The 26,227-nt window shown below is 41.2% G+C and overlaps 1 protein-coding gene across 1 annotated transcript in view; it reads right to left on the minus strand.

Moving 5' to 3' along the window:
- The window catches only part of agbl4 (AGBL carboxypeptidase 4), a 281,572-nt gene that overhangs the window by 252,651 nt on the left and 2,694 nt on the right, over positions 1-26,227 (minus strand). Inside the window, exon 3 of the mRNA XM_070832739.1 lies at positions 4,109-4,233. Within this exon, the coding sequence (XP_070688840.1) occupies positions 4,109-4,233 (125 nt within the window). The remainder of the gene's footprint in view (positions 1-4,108; positions 4,234-26,227) is intronic.

Below are 26,227 nucleotides of genomic sequence, written 5' to 3' on the forward strand. Positions count from 1 at the left end.
CAAAGCCGTGCCCTTCACGGAGCCTGACATCAAGCACACCCCTACAGCAGAATGGAATGGCATATCAACTTACCCAATGGGGTGTCATATCAACTCATCCACTGGTGGTTTCTGGTCATAACATAGACAGAAGCTGAAATGAAATACTGGTAGCTGGAACTTACATGTCAAACTGAAATTTGCTCAGTTTGGACACAGGACACAAAACCCTTTAAAAAGGTCCCATGTTCCTGAGGTCTTGTTATTTTATTCAGATTCAATGAAAAAATATTTTCAGAGCCTGGCCCCCTGCTCTAAAATATGCTATGTAGCACAATAAGTGACTGCAGGAATGATAACCAATTCAACAATGGTTAAAGCTTGTAGGTTTGTTAACGTCAACCCCATTTCCAACAGCAAGGCAGATAGAGGAGATAATGTATATATGGTTTCAAAAGGCAAGATTAGCAGCTGTAAAGATGAAAAAGCGCACCCACAAATATGATTGAAGCTTATTATCAAATATGACTCCATACATCAGATCACTATAAACAAACATCTCTGCTGTTAAAGTATTATCCCTCCTGTCTTTTCTCTCCTCCTCTTTACCTCTTATAGCCTATAGTGTTCTATATTGTTGAATTAAGTGAAAATTACTGATAAAAACAAGTCAACAATGGCAATCTGAATACGTCTTTGATGTGCGTATCATTTTGATGGGCTTATATTGAATATATCTTTGAAGTATTCCAGCCCTCCAGTCAATCCAAACATTCATGCCAAAGAAGCACTAGACTCACAGCCCTCCTTCCACAAAAGTGGAAAACACAGCAGAAAACACAATAAATAACAGTTTCTGGGGCTAAAATAACTTGTTGATTAATAGTCAATGATAGTTGTGAAGACTAATTATATCAGGAAAGTCCACTAAGCCACAGCAGCTGCTATTTAGGCACAGTGGGACTTGGGGAGCTAAGTGCTAATAGCAGCATGCTAGGATGTCTACCATGTTCACAAATTTAGTTTAGCGCGTTAGCAGGCTAACATTTGCTAATTAGCAGCAAAGTCAAAGTGAAGCTCAGGCTGATAGGAATGTCATTAGTTTTACAAATATTTAGTCATAAATGACTAAATTAAGTTTTGACCTGATGATGGATCTCTTCTGCTAATCTGGAGACAGGTAAACCAAGGTAGTCCTGTTGTCCCTCTGACCCAACATTTTCCAGCTCCTCCTGGGGATTCCGAGGCTTTCCCAGGCTGGGTGAGATGTCTAACCCCTCCAGTGTATTCTGAGTCTACTACAGGGTCTCCTATCAGTTAGACATGCCTGGAAAACCTCCAAGATAAAGCATCTAAAGAATCAAAGAGTCCAGCAGTTGTGACTTAAAATTAATGTGCCCAAAACGCATATACAAAAACACATGATCTTGTGTTCTTCTATGTTTCCAAAAATTCACATGGAATCTTCCGTAACAAGTTATGTAAGTTCAGTTATCGTATCGTCAGCAAAATTGAGTAAACCACAGACAATGTGGTAGATGGGTGCACTTTCATGCCACAACAGACACCAAAATTGTACTGAGCCACCAGATCTTTCTCTCCCTGTGGCCCAGTAGAAAGTCAGACCAATTATTCTGCAAGTATTTTTGTGCAAGACATTTTCCTAAAGAAAATATGCAGAACTAAGCAAAACCTCAAATAGTGTCTCATGGTCCGGTTCATTGCAACCAACATAACAGGAATCGGTCTGGGCTTTTTGAGGTAAGTGAGTGGTTCGAAAAACACAAAAAAGAAAGGACATACAAAAAAGAGACATTCATCCATCCAGCCATCCATCATAACCGGTGCTACGGTGAAGCCAATTTCCACAAAGCTGCTAAGCTGATTGAGGCAGACCAAATCTGTTTCACCAGCTTACATTCCTTCAAAATGGCCATCTCACTTCCAATATCACGGGCTTTTACTGTTCCCCATTCCCCTGGCTCAGGCTGAGAGTTAGCAAGGCTTAGCTGGATGAAACACTCCAACAGCCCAGTTCTCCCCTGGAACCCACTGATATCTCTATAGCACAGCCTCTCCCCACATAGCTACACTTAGTTGGTTTATTTACTCATACAATTATTCTTTGTCTGTTTAATTTCTCTGTTTTATTTTTTTGTTTCAAACCATAGCGATATTACAACCATTAGGATGAAAACTAAAGATTTATGTGAGTTCTGATGACTGTAGGCACACAGACACAATCTAATCACAGCGTCTGTATACACACACACACACCTTGGCAAAATGCACAGGCAGCACTTAACCACAACACCTTCCACTGGAGTAGATTAAATTCACACAAGGCCTCTTTGAAGAAGGAAATTGGACAGATAAGAAACAGATTTCTATGAAAGAAGCTTGCGAGGCCCTATAGTGAGTGAGAGAGAGGAGGTGTGCAAAGGAAATGGTTGTTCACCTGTTTTTGTTACCTGTAAGCTTGCTCTTGCATGTGCCACTGTACATAATGTGCTCATATACATGATATTTATCAATCTTTTGTTATTTATTATGTCGAATTCCCCTATCAAGTCGAATTCTCTCTCTCGCACTTTCTCTGTCATTTTGCCACAACAGCAAATATCCTGTTGGCCCAGGCTGCAGGCTGCTGGTGCTGGTCTATCTGGCCCTGGGATCGATCCGGCTCCAAGCCGAGGCCTCCCATTCATCTCAGAGCCATAAAATGTGATTAGTGCTGACTACAGCACTGCAGGGAGATGGGCTGATAGGCCTGATAGCCTCAGATAGGCTGTGTTGGACACTCTACAGGAAGACAACAGCAACAGCATGCTGTGGATTCATCCTTACAGTTTTTTCTCGTTTTTGCTTTTTTTTTCTCACTCTCATCTTTGTCAATCTCTTTCACCTTCCCTCTTTCTATCTTACCCTCTCTTTTATATTTGTCCATCTTCAGAGTGTTTCTCTTTAAACTATATCTCTAATTTTTGTTTACTTCATATCTAAAACTGACAAGCTTGTATGCACACAAATTACACCGCAACAGTTAAACACAAAAGCAAATATTTTCAGTTTTGCCTCTTTCTTATCCTACAAAGTTATGTAGGTAGAACGACCCTTCATCCCCCCAAAGCTACTCTCACTGTACCCACATACAGTGTATCTCTGTGGCATGTGACCACGTCTGTCAGCCAATTGCGAAGCTCAGAGCTTGCTAGTGGCAGAATCAAGCTCAGAGGCTGTGACAAGAAGTGAGGTAGGAAATAGGAGGTTGCCTCACTTCTGAGGAGAAACAGTTTGATGGTGTTATGGGCACATTTATATTATTATCGTTATTATTATTGTACTGAGATGTGTTAGAGGACATTTGGGGAGACATTGACAAATCATGAAAACGTATCACACTGTACCTAAACATAACATTTCCTCACCACAACCTTGTTTGACAGAACAATGTTCGGAGGACCTCCTAGGATCTCTTTGAATTGGTTCAGTTAGTGTTATTTAATTCAGTTCTAAGGTGTTGGTTATTTTTGTGCACAAGAGATAAGAATGAAGCATGAATTTCATTATAAATTGTTATATTTATAATTTGGTGAAGGCAGCCTCTCATGCTACGTTCATAGGACTGCCTTTAATGTTAGGACACCAAAGTCCTTACTTACTAACTTATTGTATGATTTAATACTGAACTTGTACCTGACTAAATATTGTCTTTATATATATAACATTAGAGCTATGATATCATTCAATTCCCTTCAAGGATTTTGATATGATATTAGCATAAAGACTTTTTGATTGTTATATTAATGTATTATGACTTTTATTCCTTATACAGTAGTGGATGTGTTCGTTACAGCCGTTAATGCATGTGGCAAACTTGCACACCACTAGTTTTTACCCATTACCTGACTTTTTCAGGAAGGTCACACACATGGTAGAAGGATAAGGCTTGGCAGTCCTTGAACTAACGGGACATTTCCGTAGTACTGGTGTGAGGAAACACTGCACATGGTGGTTTTTGTTTGATTGTGCCCATTTAGCAAAGTAGAGGTCTGTGTGTGTCATGGAATTGGGAGAAGTCCCTTTTCATGACTAATGGTAACAGTTTACAAGACCACAGTATGCTGACCTGTGTCTCGCGGACATTCTCCACTGTGAAGTTGAACCAGACTCTGAAGCGGGGGTTGCAGGTGTCAGGTCGGATGAAGAGGTCAAACTCAAACTCACTGATGTAGTCAACTCGGCCAAGGTTCCCTGCAGAGACAGTGAAATAGCATACATTAGCATTAAATAGAATAGAGCGGTCCACAACACAGAATCACCATGGATCATTTCTTTCTCCTTAAAGTTCAGAATCAATGAACATGAAACATTGTAGACAGACGGACAGTCAAAAGACAAAGTAATATACAACACACATGGTCTCATTTCATATTGAGGATGTGTCAAAGACAGATGTGTGAAATGACAGTCAATTGTCAAATAGAAACTGTCATAGTGATCTTAAGCTTGGTTTATTGCATTACATATTGGCAGATTTTACTACATTGACAAGTCTCTCAAATCAAAATAATGCCCACAGACAGCAGTACGTATGAGGAGCAGAGAGACCAACAGACGGGGTTGTTCCAGCTATCCATATCTGACACAGAATATACTATCCACAGCAGGAAAAAAAAGAATCCAGATGATCAGTGTAACTATAATTAATCCAATGGGAACTACTCTCCCGCTTCCACTTCTCATAGCTGTCTATAAGATGACTGGGTGGTAGATGAATACATGAGTAGCATTCTAAATATAGGCCTTGTCAGATTTATACATGGACATACTTAGTGGAGACTCATGTGGTGCATACACAAATAACTGCTTTTCAAAGCAAAAGGATGTAGGAAAAAGAAATGAGAAAAGAGCCCTCTTGTTGGAGCTGCAAAGAAAAATGATGGATTGACAGCTTGTTTTAAATGAATGGTGTGCTTAACCCAATACATGAGACCACTCAACTCTGTCATTTTAGATGCTGTGCTGCAATGTTGTATGAGCCAGCAGCTGTTCAAGAGTTAAGTTTGCTGGCAAACTAGGCAGACCACAAGGCTCAACGTCCCTCACAACTCTACATCAGGGTACTGTTGACCACCTGTTGGCAAGTAGAACCATAGCAGCAGCACGCACACACAGACACAGCTGATTATAGACAGATGGGCTAACTACCACACTGTCAAACTAGATCCCACTCCTTCTGCCATCGGACAGAGCTAATCCACTAGTCAGCCAGCACACACACACATATTGCTCTGCTCCACTGAAACTACCCACAGTAGTGCTATCATTAGTTTATATAGGGCTGCAGAAAACTACAAGGTGCCCTGAAACATAAACAAGACCAGCATTTCAGTTAAACATGTTTTATTCAAAGTGGTATTTTCAACATTTACAACATAGCATCCAAAAGTAACACACGTAGTAAGTAATGAGAAAGAAATAGCAAGCACCGATTGTACAACAATAAGCTTATGAGTGATCCGTATTTACATTTGAAGCCCATCTACCAACAACTTCCACAGCTAATGGACTAATGGTGAGTGGCGTCTCATTCCAGCACGTGTGCCTAGGAAACACATCTCTCTCTGCAGACCGCTACTCAGACTGATTAGGGAGTGGCTGAGCTATGCTGAAATATATAATTGTTATGTACTATTTATTCATTCATCTAGACTCTGCTCATTGTACATTCAAGAAGCACATAAAACATAAGTAAGATAAGGCTGTCAATAAAAGAAAGGCAGATATGTGTAAGAGGGAGCTAGAAAAGGGCAATGTTGATAAATGCTCTTTGTAAATGACCTTTATCATGTATAAATTACATGGGCTGAGGAAGACTTAAGCATGTACGTCTTTATGTCTGCATATGCGCATGTTAATGCCTCTCAGAAAATACATGTGAGAGCAGTCTTCTGTCGGTTTTGCACACAACCTTGTGAAAAATAGGTGTAAAATCAACTACCTGACCTATCCATTTAATTAGTTATTGCTTATGTGTAAGCAGGCATATAACAATGAGCATCTCTCAATGTGTGTTTGTCACTTAGCTCATATAGTATTTAAGCATGAGAAATACTGACAAAATAAATGTTTGTTGTAATGTTCATAACATTATCGTCATATAATTCTTACTTTACCAGAGTATTCAGAATCACAAGGTCAATTTAAACACTTTTGAGTCTTTACAGAAAAACATTTCCAAAATGTTCTTAATCACATTTTGTTTTTTACTTTCATTTGATCTCATTATTATTTAGCCATGACAAAAATGTTATGAATGAACTGCAATACATTTATGTGAGAACTCTGTGGGGATATTATCAAAAAGAGAAGGATGGCTGAGTTAGCGTCCAGACCTCGTTTGATTTGCACAGTGGCTGGCTAGCTAAGAAGTGGCAGGAAGGCAGGCAGGGACTAGCTTTTTGGCTGGTTGGCAATGCAATCCAGAGCCATTGAAAGCATATAAAGCCAAGAGCAGGCGGAGGGTTGAACCAGACCCAGCTGCAGCTAGCAAGCACTGACAAAGAGAGAAGATAGACAGCAGAGCAGCCCCTGTTCCAGACAGATGTGTCATCGAATCGATCTCTCATACCAACATCACAGCTATTCACGGAGTTGACACTGCCAAATACAGCCTATTAGACCAAGTTGATAATGGTGTCCAAAGGTCATCCCTCCAATCAGAGTCTTAATAACACTATTCCATGATGGAAACACAACCACTCTCTGAGGGCACTTACATTATCTATATGGTGTATCTTTTTTTTTAATTCAAAGTGAGTAAATGCTTTTATAAAAATAGCAGTAATTAAACCTCTCCTGAAAAAGCCTACTCTTGATTCAGGTGTGTTAGCTAACTATAGACCTATATCCAACCTTCCCTTTCTCTCCAAGATCCTGGAGAAAGTCGTAGCTAATCAGCTGTGTAATTTTCTAAACTCTAATAGTCTATTTGAGGATTTTCAGTCAGGTTTTAGAGCGAACCACAGCACAGAGACTGCACTGGTGAAGGTTACAAACGACCTCCTTATGGCATCAGACAGAGGACTCCTCTCTGTCCTGGTCTTGTTAGACCTGAGTGCTGCTTTCGACACCATTGACCACCACATCCTGTTACAGAGACTGGAACAGTTCATTGGTATAAAAGGAACTGCATTAAGCTGGTTTAAGTCCTATTTATTAGATCGATTTCAGTTTGTACATATTAATAACGAATCCTCTGTCCACACTAAAGTTAGACATGGAGTTCCACAAGGTTCAGTGCTTGGACCAATACTCTTTATCTTATATATGCTTCCTCTGGGTAATATTATCAGGAAGCACTCCATTAATTTCCACTGTTATGCAGATGATACACAATTATATTTATCAATAAAGCCAGATGAACCCAATCAGTTGGCTAAACTTCAAATCTGCCTTAAGGACATAAAGTCCTGGATGAGCAGCAACTTTCTGCTGCTAAATTCAGATAAAACTGAAGTTATTTTGCTTGGCCCCAGACCTCAGAGACAGCTTTTCTACTACAATAACTGCTCTGGACGGCATTAATCTGGCCTCCAGCTCCACTGTGAGGAATCTGGGAGTCTTATTTGATCAGGATTTGTCCTTTAACTCCCACATTAAACAGATTTCTAGAACTGCCTTTTTCCATCTACGTAATATTGCCAAAATCAGGCCCATCATATCCACTGATGATGCAGAAAAATTGGTCCATGCATTTGTCACTTCTAGGTTGGACTATTGTAACCCATTATTATCAGGCTGCCCCAATAAATCGTTAAAGACTCTCCAGCTGGTCCAGAACGCTGCTGCTCGTGTTCTGATAAGAACTAAAAGAAGAGACCACATTTCTCCTGTACTGGCTTCTCTTCATTGGCTTCCAGTAAAATCTAGAATAGAGTTTAAAATCCTTCTCCTCGCCTACAAGGCTCTTAAGGGTCAGGCCCCATCTTAAAGAGCTCATAGTACCTTACTACCCCACTAGAGCACTGCGCTCCCAGAATGCAGGTCTACTGGTGGTTCCCAAAGTCTCCAAAAGTAGTTCAGGAGGCAGAGCCTTCGGCTATCAGGCTCCTCTCCTGTGGAACCGCCTTCCAGTTTGGGTTCAGGGGGCAGACACCCTCTCTACATTTAAGAGTAGACTAAAAACCTTCCTTTTTGACAAAGCATATAGGTTAAGGGCTGGCTCAGGCCAGCCCCTAGTTATGCTGCTACAGGCTTAGACTGCCGGGGGACTCCTATGGTGCACTGAGCTCCTCTATTCTCTCTCCTCCTCTTCCTCTCCATCGTTATGTCTCATGTCAGTCAAATATCTGCCTCTAACTTGCTATCTTCCCCGGAGCCGTTCTGTGCTTTCTCATCTCTCAGGTTCCTGAGGATCCTGCGGATCCTGGTCCTGGCTCTGCTGATGTGGTTCTCTGGTTCCTGTGGATCCTGGTCCTGGTTCTGCTGATGTGGTTCTCTGGTTCCTATGGATCCTGGGCCTGGTCCCGCTGATGTGGTTCTCCATCAGCCAATGGATGTGCGTTTGTCCAAGGCTACAGCCTGTCCATCCTTGGGAGCTGGATCTCTCCTTCATTGTGGTGCTCCCGGAGGTTTCTCTTTTCCCACTGGGTTTTTTGAGTTTTTCCTTCCCGAAGAAGGAGGGTCATAAAGGGCAGGTGATGCCTCGGACTGATCCATCGGACCGATCCATTGGCCTCATCGACTGCTGAACTCTTTATTAGATTGTTTGTTCGCTTACACTTCTTGTTTATTTCAGTGAACTTTGTAAGGCACTGTGAGACAACTCTGTTGTGATATTGGGCTATACAAAATAAATTGAATTTAATTGAATTGAATTATATTATTATCAGAAATCAATACATTGATTTGTGAATCCCCACTGTGAAAATCATCACATCATTATAGATGTACCAGCACGGTGTCCTGCCGAGAATACTCTGGCCCCTGTTAATCTACGAGGTACCAATGACGACAGTAGAGGCACTAGAGAAGACCATGAGCCAGTTTCTCAGGAGATGGCTGGGGCTCCCTCGGTCCTTGAGCAGCATCGCCCTATACAGTCCCTGACAAAAGTCTTGTCGCTTACCGAAGTTGTGGGAACAACATATAATAACTTGACTTGTAGTTGATCAATTGGAATCTGAAATGGCTTATATGAAAGGCAAAGGCCTCTGGATTATGTGTATTGTACCAAAATAAGGTTTTGTATCATTCATTGAGTTTTATCATTTAATTAGAACAGAAAGGTCAGATCTGGCTTGGACAAAAGTCTTGTCGTGCCTTTAAATGATTCAACCAATCACAGATTAGAGCTTCACCTGTGACAAATTCTGTAATTAACACATTCCCAGGTGTGTATAAAAAGAACCCCAGCACACCAGACCTTCATCTGAAGTGCAACCTGACCTCTCACAACATGCCAAAGATTCAATCACAGATCAAAGTGCTGATCATCAAGAACCTGAAGACCAAGTCTGCTGCTGAGGTGGCAGACATCTTCAGTGTATCCAAACGTCAAGTGGAGAGGATAAGAAAACAATTTGAAGAAACTGGTGAGGTTCATGACAAGCCTAGGTCAGGCAGACCCCGTAAGACAACTGTTCGAGAGGACTGTTTGTTGCTTCGACAGTCCAGGGCCAGCCCTTTTTCAACTGCAGCAGAGCTGCATGAGAAGTGGTCACCAGAAACCCCTGTATCTCGAAGAACAGTTTGTCGAATTATCTCACGCAGTGGTCTCCATGGCCAAATTAGTGCTCAGAAGCCAGCATTAAACAGAAGGCAACTAAAAAATCGTGTTGCATTTGCAAAGGCCCACAGCTTGGTGAAAGGATGGACAGAGGAAAAGTGGCAGAAGGTAGATTTTTCTGATGAATCATCCATTGAACTGCATCCCAAACGCAGCAAATACTGCAGAAGACCTGTTGGAACCCGCATGGACCCAAGATTCACCAAGAAAACAGTCAAGTTTGGTGGAGGAAAAATCATGGTTTGGGGTCACATCCAGTATGGGGGTGTGCGAGAGATCTGCAGAGTGGATGGCAACATCAACAGCCTGAAATATCAACAAATTCTTGCTGCCCACTACATTTGAAATCACAAGAGAGGGCAAATTCTTTAGCAGGATGGCGCTCCTCCTCATATTTCAGCCTCCACATCAAAGTTCCTGAAAGCGAAGAAGGTCAAGGTGCTCCAGGATTGGCCAGCCATTAAATGATAAAACTCAATGAATGATACAAAACCTTATTTTGATACAATACACATAATCCAGAGGCCTTTGCCTTTCATATAAACCATTTCAGATTCCAATTGATCAACTACAAGTCAAGTTATTATTTGTTGTTCCAACAACTTTGGTAAGCGACTAGACTTTTGTCAGGGACTGTATGGCCATTCCACCTCCCTCTCAGTGGACTATCAGAGGAAGAGACCTGCGGCAAGGAGAAGCGTCAGCTGGTCCAAGACGAGATCCGTGCAGAGGTGGAGGAACAACGCTGCTGCAAGATGGTCGGCATGTCCAAGCAAGGAGCATGGACAAGGTGGGAGCATGTGGAACCTCGCAAATTAACCTGGGCAGAGCTCTGGAGAGCTGAACCTTTGCGCACAAAGTTCCTCATACAATTGGTGTATGACGTCCTCCCAAGCCCGGCCAACCTGCACACCTGGGGCCTGGCAGACACTCCAGGGTGCAAGCTGTGCCAGAGGAGGAGCAACATGGAACACATCCTGAGCTGTTGCCCAAAGGCTCTAGGGGAGGGGCGGTATCGCTGCCGCCACGACCAAGTTTTAAAATCCTTGGTGGATTCCATCTGCACAGCGATACAATATAGCAAGTCCCAGGTCACCCTGAAGCAGACAATCACCTTCATCAGAGCAGGGCAGAAGGTAACCCACCAGCCCAACTCCTCACCACCGCTCGGGACTGGCAGCTCCAAGTGGACCTGGGAAGGCAACTCAAGTTCCCAGCCAACATTGCTACCACCTCACTCCGGCCAGACTTGGTGTTGACATCGGAGTCAACCAAGCAAGTGGAGCTATTGGAACTGACAGACCCCTGGGAGGACCGGATCGACGAAGCCAACGAGCACAAGAGGGCCAAATACTCGGAGCTCATCACAGAGTGCCATAGCAATGGCTGGAAAGCCCGTTGTGAACCAGTCGAAATCCGGTGCAGAGGTTTCGCAGGTCACTCACTACAGCGAGTGTTCAAACTCCTTGGAGTTAGAGAACTGCAGTTGAGGAAAGCCACCAAGAACATCCTCGAGGCCGCAGAAAAGGCCTCCCGGTGGCTGTGGATCCGTAGGGGGGATCCGTGGTGTGCTACTTGGACACAAGCCGGGGTCTGATCACCCCCGGTTGGGTCACACGGGCGAGGGTGTCTGATCATTAAAGACCCAAAACACCCTGTGACCCCGGGTTTATCACTGATGACGTGTCCATGTATCACTGTGAGGTGTATTCAAAATTCTAGAACTTCACTACACAGTCCACTGGAAATAGACTATACGTGATGCTAATCAATGTTTCTCAGTGACTGGTGTGCCTGCATTGCAGTCTCACTATGAGTGAAACTACTGTATGCTGTATACTGTTACGCTCGAAGAACGTTTGCTTCAAATGCAGAGAAAACACAAACACAAAAACACTGACTGTAATTTACTTTGTTTTTATGCATTTACACAAACCTGGGCTTTTGCCATCATTACTTATGATGTAAAGATTTTAGAAATCATCACAGTAATTACAAAATGAAATCAGAAGAAATATGCAATGTCTGATTGCTGGGTGACAGCACAGTTGAGTATTATTCATATAATTAAGAATGAATCGAGTATTAAATAAAGCCAATGTACTGTATTTGTTTGAGATCTGTAGGTAGATTAGCACTGCCCAGCAACAAAAGCAAAAGACTGTGTCACACCCACCTCACATGGAAAAGGCAGGAATTGATGTTTCAGCTCAAGCTTTTTTTGACTTTGTTCAAAATTCTTAGTTTACATACAAAGAAACTGATGCATACAATCATGGTACCAATGTTACTGGCCAAACTACAGCAGAGGAGCCAAACGATTGTGGCCAAACTAATATCTGTCTGCTTCTGCTTGTGAATGCTGTAGCATGGGTAGCAATAGACAGCAGCCATGGGCAGCTGGGTTATTGAGCCTGACGCTTGTAGGCCTGACGTGAGAGATGGCAGTAGCCTCAACGTTAGAATTACATGTTCAGCCCGCGGAGCAGCGGGATATGACACACCATTGATCGCCGTTTTAATTTTATGGTGGCTACCTCCAGATTCAAACGCTTTGGTGGGCTGGCAGCCTGACCCTTTTAATCAATCCCATATCATTTAGTATTTAACTAACATAAACGGCCAACTGATTTTTCGGAAATACCCCCTGAAAGCATTTAAGATAAACTAAATAAAGCAAAGGCAAGTTATGTTGAGTCTGTATGATGTTGAAAAGCGATCTACAGTACACTAGATTTGTCGAGAACGATTTTTGGTTCTTCATGGAACAGACAGACTGTATTAGTGTAAGTGAAGCTAATGAACTACAGACTGAGAGAAGATGAGAAAGAGGAAAAAAGACACAATTTCTAGTCCTTGAGATCTCTTGCATAATTCCTCTTGAGTATCATCACTCTCCATATTCCTCTACAGTGGTGTCTTGGCAAGTTATGTTGAATATCAATCTTTGTCCTTGAGGGAAAACTAGTGCAGCGTTTAGACATTAACAAATTGGTTTTCAACGAACAGCTTAGGCCTGCTGGTGCAGCCCAACAAAACACAATTGCTGGTTCTGAACAAGATTTTACACATGGCAGCCTCTCCTTGAGGAAAACCCTGAACAAAACCCTCTGTCTCTCTCTATCTTTGTCTGTCTTTCCTTGATTGTTGCTCTCTTTTGCTCTAACTCTCTCACACACCCATGAAAACAAATGAGAAAAAATAGCAAAAAGCAAAATATTTTTCACCTAACACTACATGTGTCTGCTAAAAACAAAAGTGTCTGTAAAATGGGGTGAAACTTGCATCATTACTCTGGGCCATAGGCAAGTAAACAGGGTGCAAACATGAGGTGGCCAAGTGGACAGTCAGTCATTCACACATGGGCTCACAGTGTGTGTGTGTGTGTGTGTGTGTGTGTGTGTGTGTGTGTATGAGAGAGAGAAAGAGAGAGCTGAAGAGGGAGCAGAAGAACCTGGCTAATGTAATCCCATTATGGAGGTACAAGAGGGAGCAGTCACAGTGCTCAGCCCACACAATGGGCCGGCCTGCAGCCTGTAGCTATCCACTGGATGGATGGTTTCTGCCATGCAGATGGATCATCGTACAGCAGCAGCAGGCCTGCCTGCCTCAGGCCTGAGGTGAAACTCACTCACACAACCAGCCATTAGAATGGTAATAGGCAGTTGTTTTGAAATGAAATAGACTGTGTGGTTACAGTGCTTCCTATTAAGCAGACATGTGGACTGTCATATCTGAAATCTGACATATTTTCACACGCAAGTTTCATCACATAAATTCTGCATAATATGTATTATAACCAGGAAGAGCACATTGAATATATTTGGTATGAGAGTGGTGTATCCTGCAGTGCAGTCAGTGCCGTCAACGAAATTCTGAGCATTACAATTCCAAATTTACACAAATAAATACCAAACTTTAAAGATGTCCAACACAACCAAACTCCCCCAATCAACACATATACACACACGCGCCAGATAATACATTCAATTTCTTTTGGCTGGCACAGGCAAGGCCACAGCTGTATTTAAACACCAGACAAGAGATTAAAAGAGTGCTGTACTGCTGAGGGAGACCGGCCAGGCACCTTTTTAAACTTATTTTTTGCTGTGTTCCATTTCATTATTGGAAAACACATCAGTTTTCCCCCCGGCTGCTCTGCGGTGTGAGGAGGATTCCTGGACACAGAAGAGGGGGACTGATAAAGATAGAATTGATTCCAGCCAGCAGCAGCAGCAGCCATAGTGAAGGGGTCTCAGTTTAGACCTGCAGCTAAACGTCTGGTTTTTCTCTGTCTCCCTCCCCCTGTCTCTCTCTCCCTCATCTAAAGGCAAGTTGTCACCGAGGCAACATCAATCTCCTGCCTCATGACTTCTTAAAGCCTGCCTTCTCCCCTGATGCCTTATCACTTCATCTGCAGGCAAGATTAAAGAGGTCACCTCCAAGTTTCCACAATCTAACTACCTAACAGGTATACTAAACTGCAGACCACCTTTTAAAACAGTTTAAAGGACGGGTCAGATTTTTCTCATGCCAGTACTGAATGGAATAGTTTGAGAATTACACTTACTGCAGAGTTAGACGAGAGGATTTTACAGATTTTTCATTTCTGTATGGTAAATAACCCACAACCAGAAGCTGGGAAGTTTGGCATAGCATAAAGGCTGGAAACAGGGTGAAAGAGTTAGCCTGGCTGAGTTTGAGTTAAACACTGTTGTTTTGGCATCATACATCACATAGTTAGATAGGAGAGACAACCTCTCTCCTTAGAGAAACTTTTTATGTTGACACAGAAAGTCATAGCTCAACAGTCACAACTTTAAAGCTAGGGGACGCAGTTCGCAGGAAAAAAAAAACAAAGAACATATCTGAAAAATATATCTGCTGCTCTCCCCTCTCTGTCCTAAGCTCCTCCCACCAGAAGAGCACAGGCGTATGCTCGTGCTTCATACACACAGTATGAATACACACAGTAAGTTAGCAATCATCTTTGTGATTCCAGTGCAATTCTATGAGAATAACCACCCTGTTTTCTTTACAGACAAGTGGACCTGTAAGGCCCTTTAAGGCGGTATGCTGTGATTCAAGGCTCTAATGTTAGCTAGCTACATCAATATGAAATTAAATTAGCTACAACCCATAGCCTGTATGTAGCTACCATGACATCACCCATTGGTTTATGGACTTTCGTTCTGAAGCCTCGAGTTTGGCACTTTGGGCATGACTGGGCGAAACCAGACATGACATTGATTCTGCGAAGATGCCCCCTTCTGATTAGTTAGTTTTTCTCAAAGACTTCCATTCATACTGACTTCTTTGTGCAATGAGCAGAGTCACCCCTTGCTGATCATTAGACAGAAGGCTTGAGGCACTTCCTTATTAGCTTCACTTTTCAGGACCGGAGGCTATGTTCATTTCTTGTATACAGTCTATTCCACAGCTACGAGCCTTGAAAGCCTGAAAACAGAGTCAGCGGAGGTGCAGTTTTCTCTCAGACCACTTGAATTACAATATGCTTATGGAGTATTTGCCCAGGGATTTCAAAAAATAAAATGCCTACCCCAGATTTTAATGTAAAGCACTTTTCTGGATAAACAAGGTAAAGAGATGTCAGGGTGTAAAGAACTTTGGCAGAGCTATAAGCTCTTTTTGGCCATGAGCTAAGCTATTATTTCCTTAAATTCAACATGAAACTGCTTAGTAACTGATTTGTTGAAGATCGATGCCAACGAAAACAAGAAATACCACAACTAAGTTTATAACCTAAAGCATCAATGTGTGATAAAGTACCCATAGTGCAAGCACTTACACCAACAATTAGATCCCCTGGCACAAGCAGTGAGGCTCTCAGAGAAACACCTCAGCAACAAGCCTAACACGAGGCTACTATGATACTAAGTTGTGAAAGTTTTAAGCATCTGCCTTACATTTTACTATGAACATGTTTGGTTTAAAAACCATAGCCCTGAATGGATATTGTGCTGTCAACAGTATTGTCTGAATATAAAGACGCATTTTCATTAATATCTAAAATAATCTTGTCTGATGTCTTGTATAGCAACACAAGCGCACACACACAATAAGAGATAAGAGACATTTGTAAACATTATGTGGAAATTGTTATGAAAATAATCTTAACATACAACAAAACCAGGATAAGAGCAGACAATAAGAGGGGACAATAAGGGAAAAAAAATCATATTGTTATGAGTCCATCTATGCTCCAGTGAGCTCCTCGTTTCAATATAGATGAAGAAAGCTAGGCCCGGGGACAGCAGTGAGATATGCAGGCAGCCCACACATATCTGATGATGTACAGGCCTGCCTGCACATTCTAAAGAGAACACATTTTCTAGCTAGCCTTTTATAATTGTATTTTTTTCCGTCCAAAAGGCCCTAAAGCTAGACTGGTATGCTCCATCTGAAGCGGTTGGTGTAGTAATGGGTCATAGTGATGCATTCATACCGGGACTGGCTTAATTGTATTATCAATCTCATCCAGACAGTGCCTTAGCCCCACAGCTCTGGACATGCTACTGTCAGACACCCTGCATTAGTATTGGGGAGTGAACCATGAGGAATTGCAATCTTCACTTTCATCTGTTTCTCAAACCTAAAACGGTGGGTTACCAAGTTGAATGGTGTTTTTATCAGAATTTGGGCACTGCCATCCCTCGGTTCTCATCCTCTCACTGTCACTTTCAGTCTGTCTATGCTCATCTGTCTGTCACTCTCACCCCCTTGCTCTCTTTATCTTTTGCTTTTGGTGTGTCCTGTGTGTTGGTGGCCACTGAGTAAATACAAGTCTGTTCCAATTTCATGCTATCTTTTAACAAGTTAATTATGTTGAGCCCTACAAAGACTGAGGACAGACAGAGGAGGTGGCGGCACTGACAAAGAAACAACTGCCCAGGTCGGCTCTTTGTTGTTCTATCTTGTTTTATGTCTTCTTCACCAAGCACTCTCCCTCATCTCTTTTCTCCTCTTCTCTATATTCTCTTGGTGTAACTCCCTCCTTCCTTCCCTCTCCTCCTTAGTATTAATCTTTCCAGCGGCTGCAGTGGTAGAGGAGAGTTTGGAGATAAAAGCGTAGGGAGCTGAGGAGTCCTTGCCAAGCCTAAGGCAAGGAGAAGGTCAACAGGCCTGCTAAGAAGGGCTGTTATCATCTTAGTAACATGTTATCGGAGAGCCTGCAGTAGTGTTTATTTACAGTTATTGTTCCCTCTGGGTGCACACTTCAACGCCTGGGGCTGATTGCTCTGTAATGAGTTCAGGAACACAGGGAGCCGATGCAAGAAAAGAAGAGAAACAAGGGAGGCAAGAAATCATTGGCCAATAACCAATAGGTCAGCAAGAAAAAAACACGAAAGAACAGAAGTCACTGAAAATACACTTGCTTTTTGTCTGATTCTTGTGTATTCTTCTCTCTAGTGTCTATGTTCTGTCATTTAAGAGCAAACAAATCACCTCAAATTGGACAGCAGTTTCTCAAATGAGGTACAGTCCAGCTATAATCCAGTAGAGTAGTAAATGGCTCTTGACCCGGAGTCAGCTATATTTGTTGTAAGGAAGGAATCACTGCACTGGACTTTAAACACTCCAGTCTCCCTCTTGTATATTACTTTGCCAGTGGTGTTTTTTTTCTGTTTTTATTTGCTCAACTAGTCCAATATTGTACGTGCTAATCAGATTGGTCCATATTTAATTGGCTGACAGGTGACGTGACAAGAGTGAATCCAGGAGTTGGATAAATCAGGGAAGAGGATGTCTGTAAATACCAGGGTAGGTTTTTCAACATTTAGGAGCAGTGCAGAGGAAATCTCTCATTGTGGAAAAGCTTTTCAATCCAAGAATTACCCTAAGTGCTGCTACTGTCAATGCAATGGCAGCTATTCAAAAAGAAAAAAAAAGAAAAAGCAGGAATAGGCAGCACTGAATGCCATTCAAAAGGCTTGGCAGAAGATCAAGGAGTTTTTCAGCAATCATTTTGCCAGGCACTGTATCCAACCATCATACAATTAAGAGAAATTAAGATACAGGGCAATAAATATATATATATGACAAAGTCACAAAGTACAAATGTAAATTCAATTTTTTTCTAGAATATACCATAAAAGCAAATCTATCCAATGACAAGCTAATCCTTTTTTATACCATCGGATATGGGAGATTAAGAGACATAATTTGGTAATTCAATTCAGACATTATTCATCAGAGAAGACGAGCACAGGGAGCTTTTTGGGGTGAAGTTTCTTCATCGCAGCAGGAGTTTCCAGATGATGCCAAGTACATGATGCAGAAATGATAACTGGAATGACTTTATTTAGAAAGAAATCACTCAAAACATCTTTCTTAACATCTTCGCATTGTGGTTAAAGTCATGATGAGAATTGGATGGTACAGCATCCTCAACTACTGAAGTTTTGCATCACAGAAATGACAGTTTGGCAAATGTCTATTTTGTCATGTTAGTGATTCTCCTATTTTTGTATGCTACCTACCCAGCACCATATAACACTAAGATAAAGTTAGCAACTCTATGGTGAAAACAGCATAGCATTTAGCACCCTAAAAGCTGTTTTTTTCCACAGGAGTTGGTGGAGACCAAAAACAGAGCTAAAACAGAGTGAATATCAGACTTAGATCCACTCCAAATGAATGCTAATGTTGCTCCGTGTCTGCTGGATGTGCAAATAAGCATTTATTTGCAAACATATTTGCCATATAACTTTTGTAAGGTATACTATTACAATATGATGTACATATCTAATTGCATAACTCCCAAGTGGCCAAACAAATTAATCAGTGCTGGCTTAATGTAATGCTATGTGAAGCTTAGGGCCAAGAACCATTTTCTAATGGTAAATTTAAATAGTTTGTAACACCTAAGAACCTTTAAAAGCTAGAATGTTCACTATTAAGAGCTGTTTGAAATGTCCACGGGAAAAAAAATCCTGATAACAGCATTTGCCCCCAAGGAGTGAATTTCAATACTGTTTACTTTGAGCAGTAGACCTACAAGATAGCTGCCTGGATTCTGACCAAAATGTATTCTATCAAAATTCTGCTCTTGTCAGTATTTCACCCTTCACTGTATAAGCATATTCTGTACATGAATTTGTGTTATCAAACAAACCCTGGCACATCAATGAAGCTCATCTCACTGAGAGGTTTTCTAAATAAATCAGCAGAATAAATACTGGCAGCTTGAAAAACATGAACTGGTAAAGCATTACAAATCCTCGCCATTTTCCCAGCCCGTACAGTCTTGCCTGGGATGAAAAATGAGACGTCTGCTCTGAAACTGTGTTTATGGCGTCAGGAATTGCTTGGAAATGAATTACTGGATGAATCACCAGAGCTTTGTGTGCGAGTAGCACTTGTGCAGTGCAGAAATCTAGTTGCAGTAATTTTCACTTACGACACACTTGTATCACCACGCTAGAGGCAGGCCCTGAGCCAATGAATAGTGATGTTCCAATTAAGAGCACAAAATATCCTAAAACTGGAATTCAAAACCAACAACAAAGTTAAACCTGTTTGAGTCACACTACATCCTTCAATACGGATGAAGTTGAAAAAACTGCCAATGGGCTATTTCTTATAATACCCAGCATCTGGATATTCCTCCCCTCAACCTTTGTATAACTTTGTATACAGTTGATAATCAAATCCTTTCATTACTCAAAATTTCCAAAACAGCTTGCTGCTGCTAGCATTTGGTGACATTTTGAGAAGATGAGGTGCTGGCTGGCTCTCAAATGTATAGCTCATATCAGAGCCATCAACAATTAACATACAAAACACTGAGGTTGATTGTACTACTTACTGGCAGAGGAGGCATCTCCAACCAGCGCAACTGAGCCAATGTGTTTACTCAGTGATTAGACGTGACCAAATGCAACAGGCCCGAATGTCAGACAGGATTATCGCTCCGTTTCGTTTGCTCAGCATTTCATGCAGGCCTACTGATATCACTTCTCACCTCCCATGGCAAAACACTCTGTCAAGCCCCTATGAAGCAGTGTGATGAAGGCAGATAGTTGTTGTGTGTAGTATTGTGATCCTCATATTGACCAACTTTGGAGTGTTTATTCTGGTCAGACATGCAAATCAAGATAGAAAAGAAATACCAAACTAAACTAAAGAAATAGTTGTACATCAATTAATTAAACCAGCAATAACAGATGTGTTGGCGACTTGGGGGGTGAACACAACCCTGACATGGCCTTTTAAGTTAATATGATGATGAGTCATTTTATTCTGTGAACTTAAGTGCAAAATGTACTCTCTTTTAGCTCTGTTTTACCATCCAACAACTGCTAGCTTAGCTAGCCACTACCTGCTCAGCTACTCTGCTTTGTCTGCCATTAGGTGATGAGCAGGTAGTATAAAATGAAGCTTTTTTGCTGAAAACAGCTGTCTGCTGAAGCTAAAAACACCCTCAGTAGACTGGTAAGAGTGACCTAAATGAGTAAAGTTACAGATTGGAAAATCTAAATAGTGAGATAGGTTCTTAGAGGTAAGGGGAACTAGAGAGTTGAGTGGCAATTCTGTATAGGTTCATCACTATGAGCCACCGCTTTCACATACAAATAGTCATGTGATCCATTGTTAATATAAAATTATATAGTCACTTTAAACTCAAGTTTTTGGCAACTGTTGGGAAGCTACCCTCAGGGTCAAGCCACTATAACACACCCCTACTTGCACAACATGGTATGGCACAAAAAGGGAAATAAAAGTGACAAACAATACCTAAAGAAAGCCAGAGATAGGACATGAGAATAATAAAAAAACACAATAATAATAAAGAGTAATCTCTTGGCACACAAATGGCCAATAAATAGCATAAATCAAAAGCAATGGTCTTGCCAGCAGTCCCTAGACAACTCGAATTTATCTCCATACTCTACCCCTGCCTTAAAAGAAAGAGAGAGGAGAGAAAACTGCTAAAAGGGAAACTGGAGAGGCCATTTAGTGATTTGAGCAGTGAAGCTTCTCCACTGCCAAGGACATGTAAGAGAGACAGAGAGACTGGGAGTGCCTCTAAATACATCAGCTGTCAGGAGTGCTCCCTCCCACTCAGACGAATGGATCCTCTTTTGGAAAGCTTATAAGAGTTACAGCAATCGAAGGTTGGTGAGTTGTACAAAAAAAAATACTGTAAAAGACAAAAATCAAACAGTCAAAAAGCCAAATGACTGCACAATGCACAATGATGAGTAACCCCATGTGTAGGGAGATAAGCATCACAAACTTTCTAAATTATGTTCATGTCAAAAAAAAAAATATGACATTGAATTAAAAGATGCCTTTCCATCCATCCGAGGCCTGCCTCTTCGTCTGGATTGTTTCATCAGAGAGGGAGGCGAGGCAGAGAGCTGTGTACTGCGGCAAGCTCAGGCCTCTCCAAGCCACTCATTCTGAGTATCTCGCTTGATTGTAAAAACGTTTCCCTCTTCTTTAATCAATGGAAACTCAACTATCCTGATTCATGGGCCACTCTGGAGTATATATATATATATATATAGATATATAGACATACACACACATATATATATCTTCTGACAAGCTTGACTGCGTTCTCCCCTCACCAGCTCCAGAACACCAGCCACCAGCCTCCCAAGTGTTCATATTGTTTTTACTTTCCTTCTGTGCATCCTTATTCCTTTTCCTCTTCCCAACCCTCCCCCTCTTGTTCTCTGTTTCTCTCTCAGTCTTTGCTCTGTAAATATTGCTTTAGTTACTGTATGTCACTCTAATCAGTCTTTCTTTAGAGGTACTGCACAACTGCAACATGACAATTTCTGGAGGAAGATAAGGCCAGACAGATTAAATACACTGTTCAGTGCTGGGAGAGAGGGAAAATAAAAAGAAACAAAAAACGGAAAAACAATGAAACCTTCATTACCAGTGAACAGTGGAAATATGTTCTTCAACATTCATCCTCATTACTTATCTTCTGGCAGTTTTTTCTGTTGTTTTTGTTTTTTGTTTATTTTCCTTATCTCAACAATCAAGGAAATATTTTCTTCATCAATTATCATTACTGAGGGGTGATTAAAAATCTGCAGAGCAAATCCATTAAGTGCTTGAGAGATTCCATAAGTTCTATAATGTCGTTGGTGGAAACCATAATTTAGAGAAAGCGTTGCCATAAAGCATAAACACAGGTATTGCCCTACTTTTGACTTATCTCTGATGATCATCTGGCCAGTGGCAAGTGTTCACTCTTCTAACTAAATAGTTTATATTGTGTCAGATATTGTACTGCATTATTAGGCACGGTCACGTCAATAATACTCAATAATCTCTCATCAGAATAATCTCTAAATAGAAAACTTCACAATGTATTTTGTTAAATCAAAATACAATGTGAGTACAATGAATGAGTGAATAAGACGTTGAATGAAAACAAATGGAGATACGAAACTATTTAAATTACAAATGTGAGAGAAGATGTCACATTCCATCAGCTGTTATGTTGACATAAGTAGGTTGGAAAAGACATTCATAAACTTTGCATTTATGAATATCATTCACCCAGATCTACTGTCATACTGTGCAATCACAGTTTTGCAATGCTTATTTAATGCCTGATTTTCTCAGTTAAATAAGCTGATACACATGTCAGGTTAGCAACTCAGAGAAACAAAAATACTGAAGTCTTGAAAGGCTTGGACTATTTAGGTACTCACTGACAGAAATACTGGTACGCAAATCTCTGTTCTCCAGTCTGCGATATAAGTTGGATTGCATTGAGTGAATTGATTGTAAAGGCGGATGAGTCTGTGAGTTGTGCTTATCAATAGACACCATTAAATACTTGTCACCCCTGGGGAATTTCTTTGACCATGCAAGTCATTGTCAGCAGACAGCACTCTGACTAATCAATGAGTGCTTAATTACATCTGGTGTACGGTCTAAAGGTGCAGTAAAACAATATGCCCGCACTGTCAGTGTCATCCTTTGTAAAGACAGATGGTACTTTAGTCAGCGACATTGTGAGGATGCACTCACAAAAGAATTCGGGACTTAGCTGAAAATGTCAACAGTTGGAGTGTGTGACGAAACAAATGTGACAGGACAAGATAAGAATGTCATTTGGATTTCACTCTAAAAAACAATTAGGGCTTCCGTTATCACTTTCATGAATCTCTGCCTCTTGACACAATACACAACAATAGGCCAAGACATAATGTTTACAGATTAACAAAATCTTCTATTCTCTACCATGATTTACATTGTCCTAAGAAGCATAAAAAGATGATCTAAACAAGTACAACTATTTGCATTTGGGGTTTAATGAAAATTTACATATTGCTCTTTACGCTGTCAACTACAGCAATCAGTAAGGTTTGCAATGACGCCTTAAGTAAATAGTCATAATGTTATACTGTACCGAACACTGCATAGTCAGGGGCATTATAATACTGTATATTATCTTTAAGCAGAAACAGGAAAGGGCTTTTAATGGTTTAGAATAACGCAGAGGACCTGTTGGCTGAGACACCTACTGTATGTAAATCTGTATGGGCCATCACTGACTTGATCATCATAGGGCTGACAACAAAGTGAATTAAGCCTCATCTAAATGTAAATGAGGTTTTATACCTTTGGCAAACAGCTTACATAACCAGTGTCTATTTTAATAAACCAATTAGATTTTATTCTGTGCTATACTAGCACAACAAAATAAAACCTTTGCTTTATGAAAATGTACATGACATGCAGATAGCTGTCAACCAAAGGAAGAAAAGAAAAGGCACAAAACCTCACTGAGTTATAGGTCTGCATACATTTCAAATGAAAATGTCTGCTTGAAATACCATGTTTTGACCATTGAGTCTGGTTTGAGATGAGTAAAACAGGCATAGGCTGTCATGAAAGACCATTTCAATAGCTCTGAGAAATATACATGCCTGTCCAACATGCAATACATGTAGGAGCTTATACACTAGTCTGCAATTTCCCTCCTGTCACTGGTATAACAGATGACAAACAGAAGCTAATTTCATAATCTGTTACTTCAGACAGGGTCGGATCACAGCCTTGTGACGTCCCTGGGCACGTGTCTTTGGGAGCCCCCCTAATTTTTGTTAACAAGCTAAATCATAGGGGCAGCTGGCTAGGGAAAGTGGCCAGCAAGACAAAACAAACAGAAAGCTAGTTACAGTAAGTCAAACAACAAATTGCTTGCGCAATATGACTTCATTCAAACTGTCCTGTGATGCAAAATTAACTGACTTGTTGGAGAATATTGTATCATGTCACAGCATATTAAAGTGTGCAACCAATGGCTCCATTGCACAGGAACTGTACTGTCTGTTTAAAGCATGCACTGTCAGGGGCCCAGGTATTACACTTGATGTATGCACCCTGTGCCCTGGCGGCACTAGTGATCAACTCACATTGTGAGCACCCAGGGGCCTAGGGGCCCTAGTGGTCAGATCATGCTATAAGCACTGAGGGTCCTCACATTGTAAGCAGTGCAGGGCCTAAGTTTAGGTTATAGTTTAGTTTAGATTATTAAAGTATCTATCTATCTAAGTGTGGTCAGCTAATGTTTCAAGTGAAGAGGGGTCCAGGGACCCTCGCGCTGTAGGTGCAGGGGTCCAGAGGCCCTAGTGGTCCCATTACACTTTTACTCCCAGCTGCCAAGGGGGCCTAGTGGTCAGCTCACTCTCACCAATGGACCTGGAGGCCCTCACATTGTAAGCGCAAAGGGGTCTGTGAGGCAGTAGTGGTCAGCTTCCATTTTAGACAAAACCGGACTGGGGGGGCCCTCGTGTTGTAAGCCTAAAGTGTTCTGGGTGGCCCTAATAGTTAGCTCACTCTATAAGCACCCAGGAGTCACTTGGTCAGCTTGTGCTGTATGCACTGAGGGCCCTGACATTCAGCTTCATTTGGAGGTCTTAGGCCATGTGCGCTGCTTAGAGGCCTGCTGGCAATCCTAGGCCCAGAGGTACTGGCCCCAATGGCTCGGTCCATAGTCCAGCCTTGACTTTAGGTATGCACACCGTTTTAGTGTGTGAATATGGCCACTAAATATACTAAACAATAAAAACTGATACTGTATGACTCTAAAACCTAGAAATCTTGTCTTGTTTAAAATCTGCAGCCTAATCTTAACTTGGTAAAATGCTGGTTGTAGTTCCAGTAGTTTGTATGCACTTTTTAATACTTTTTTTCTGCCCTAAAACTTGTCACCACTGGGAGAAAAAAAACATACATACACACATAATATCTCACTTTAAAGTAAGAAGGACAAAATCAGTAATGCTTAAATGAAACACCAACAGGGCATTAATTTGACATTAGCTGGCAAACATCAATTCATCCCCCATTCTAACTTTAGTAATACATTTACTGGAAAGAGATTAATATCAATTCCATAAATCATTCAGGAGATACATCCGGAGCGAGAGACAGTGGTATGTTAGCTGATCTCAGTGTGGGAGCCTGTGCCCATTAATCAATGTCTGAGCTCCTCTGGCCATGTCATCTGGGAAAAAAGGCAAATTTATAAAAAGGGCAATCACCACACTGATATCTCAGCACAACCCTCCTAATGTAGCATGTTTAGATATCTAAACACCAGTACGATATAAATGCACTCACCTTCACATGCCTCTTGTCTACTGTGTACAAAACCATGAATTAGCCTATTTCCTTATTCATCCTTATATACACAAGATTGGATTTTCTCTTGTGTTTTAGTAAGTAATAGGTCCAGGACATGTGACTACTGTAAGAAATAGTAATTTACTCACATGTGATCGTCTGACCTCTAACTCTTTGAAAATCAAGTATATCAGAAACAGCGTAACAGTAAGAGGCAGCTTTGGAGACAACATTGACAATGACACCGGAAAGTAAAAACGGTGATGTTAAACCACATCTCAGTGTGCAAAATGGGTTTGTCTGTGGAAGTATAAAATCTGAGTGGCATCTGGACCTAATCTCCACACAGAGATTGACTACCAGAGAAACCCACTGTGTGTGGGTCTAACCAACTGACCTTGTCAGTGGTAAGAAAGTACCCTTAGTTAGCAAAGAATGTAGCAGAATTTTAGTGTCATTTGTTCTTTTATGCCGTGTGGTTATGATAAACTATATACACACTGTTTGTGAATGTCCTGCATCTTAAGTTTGGCACACGTGTGCTGTTTTAATTCAGAGAGTTAAGGGTCCATCAAGCAAGCAGCACAACACGTGAAAGCAGCCAAATCTGTAGACTTTCCTTACTTGCTGTGTTACTGAAAGTTACTGTGTTATATTCTCTGCTATCATAAAAAGTCAAAATTGCTAGTTGAGCAGCACTTAATTCTTCATTATTGACAATATAGATAGATGGTTTGCAGTGTACCTGTGTGAGCTCATGTGAGCTGATCACAGCAAAATTAAATAAAATGATGGAAACCTGTTATAGGATTTCTTTAAAGTATTGTT

This window comes from Pempheris klunzingeri, chromosome 6 (genome assembly GCF_042242105.1).
Source record: "Pempheris klunzingeri isolate RE-2024b chromosome 6, fPemKlu1.hap1, whole genome shotgun sequence".
Classification (NCBI taxonomy): domain Eukaryota; kingdom Metazoa; phylum Chordata; class Actinopteri; order Acropomatiformes; family Pempheridae; genus Pempheris; species Pempheris klunzingeri.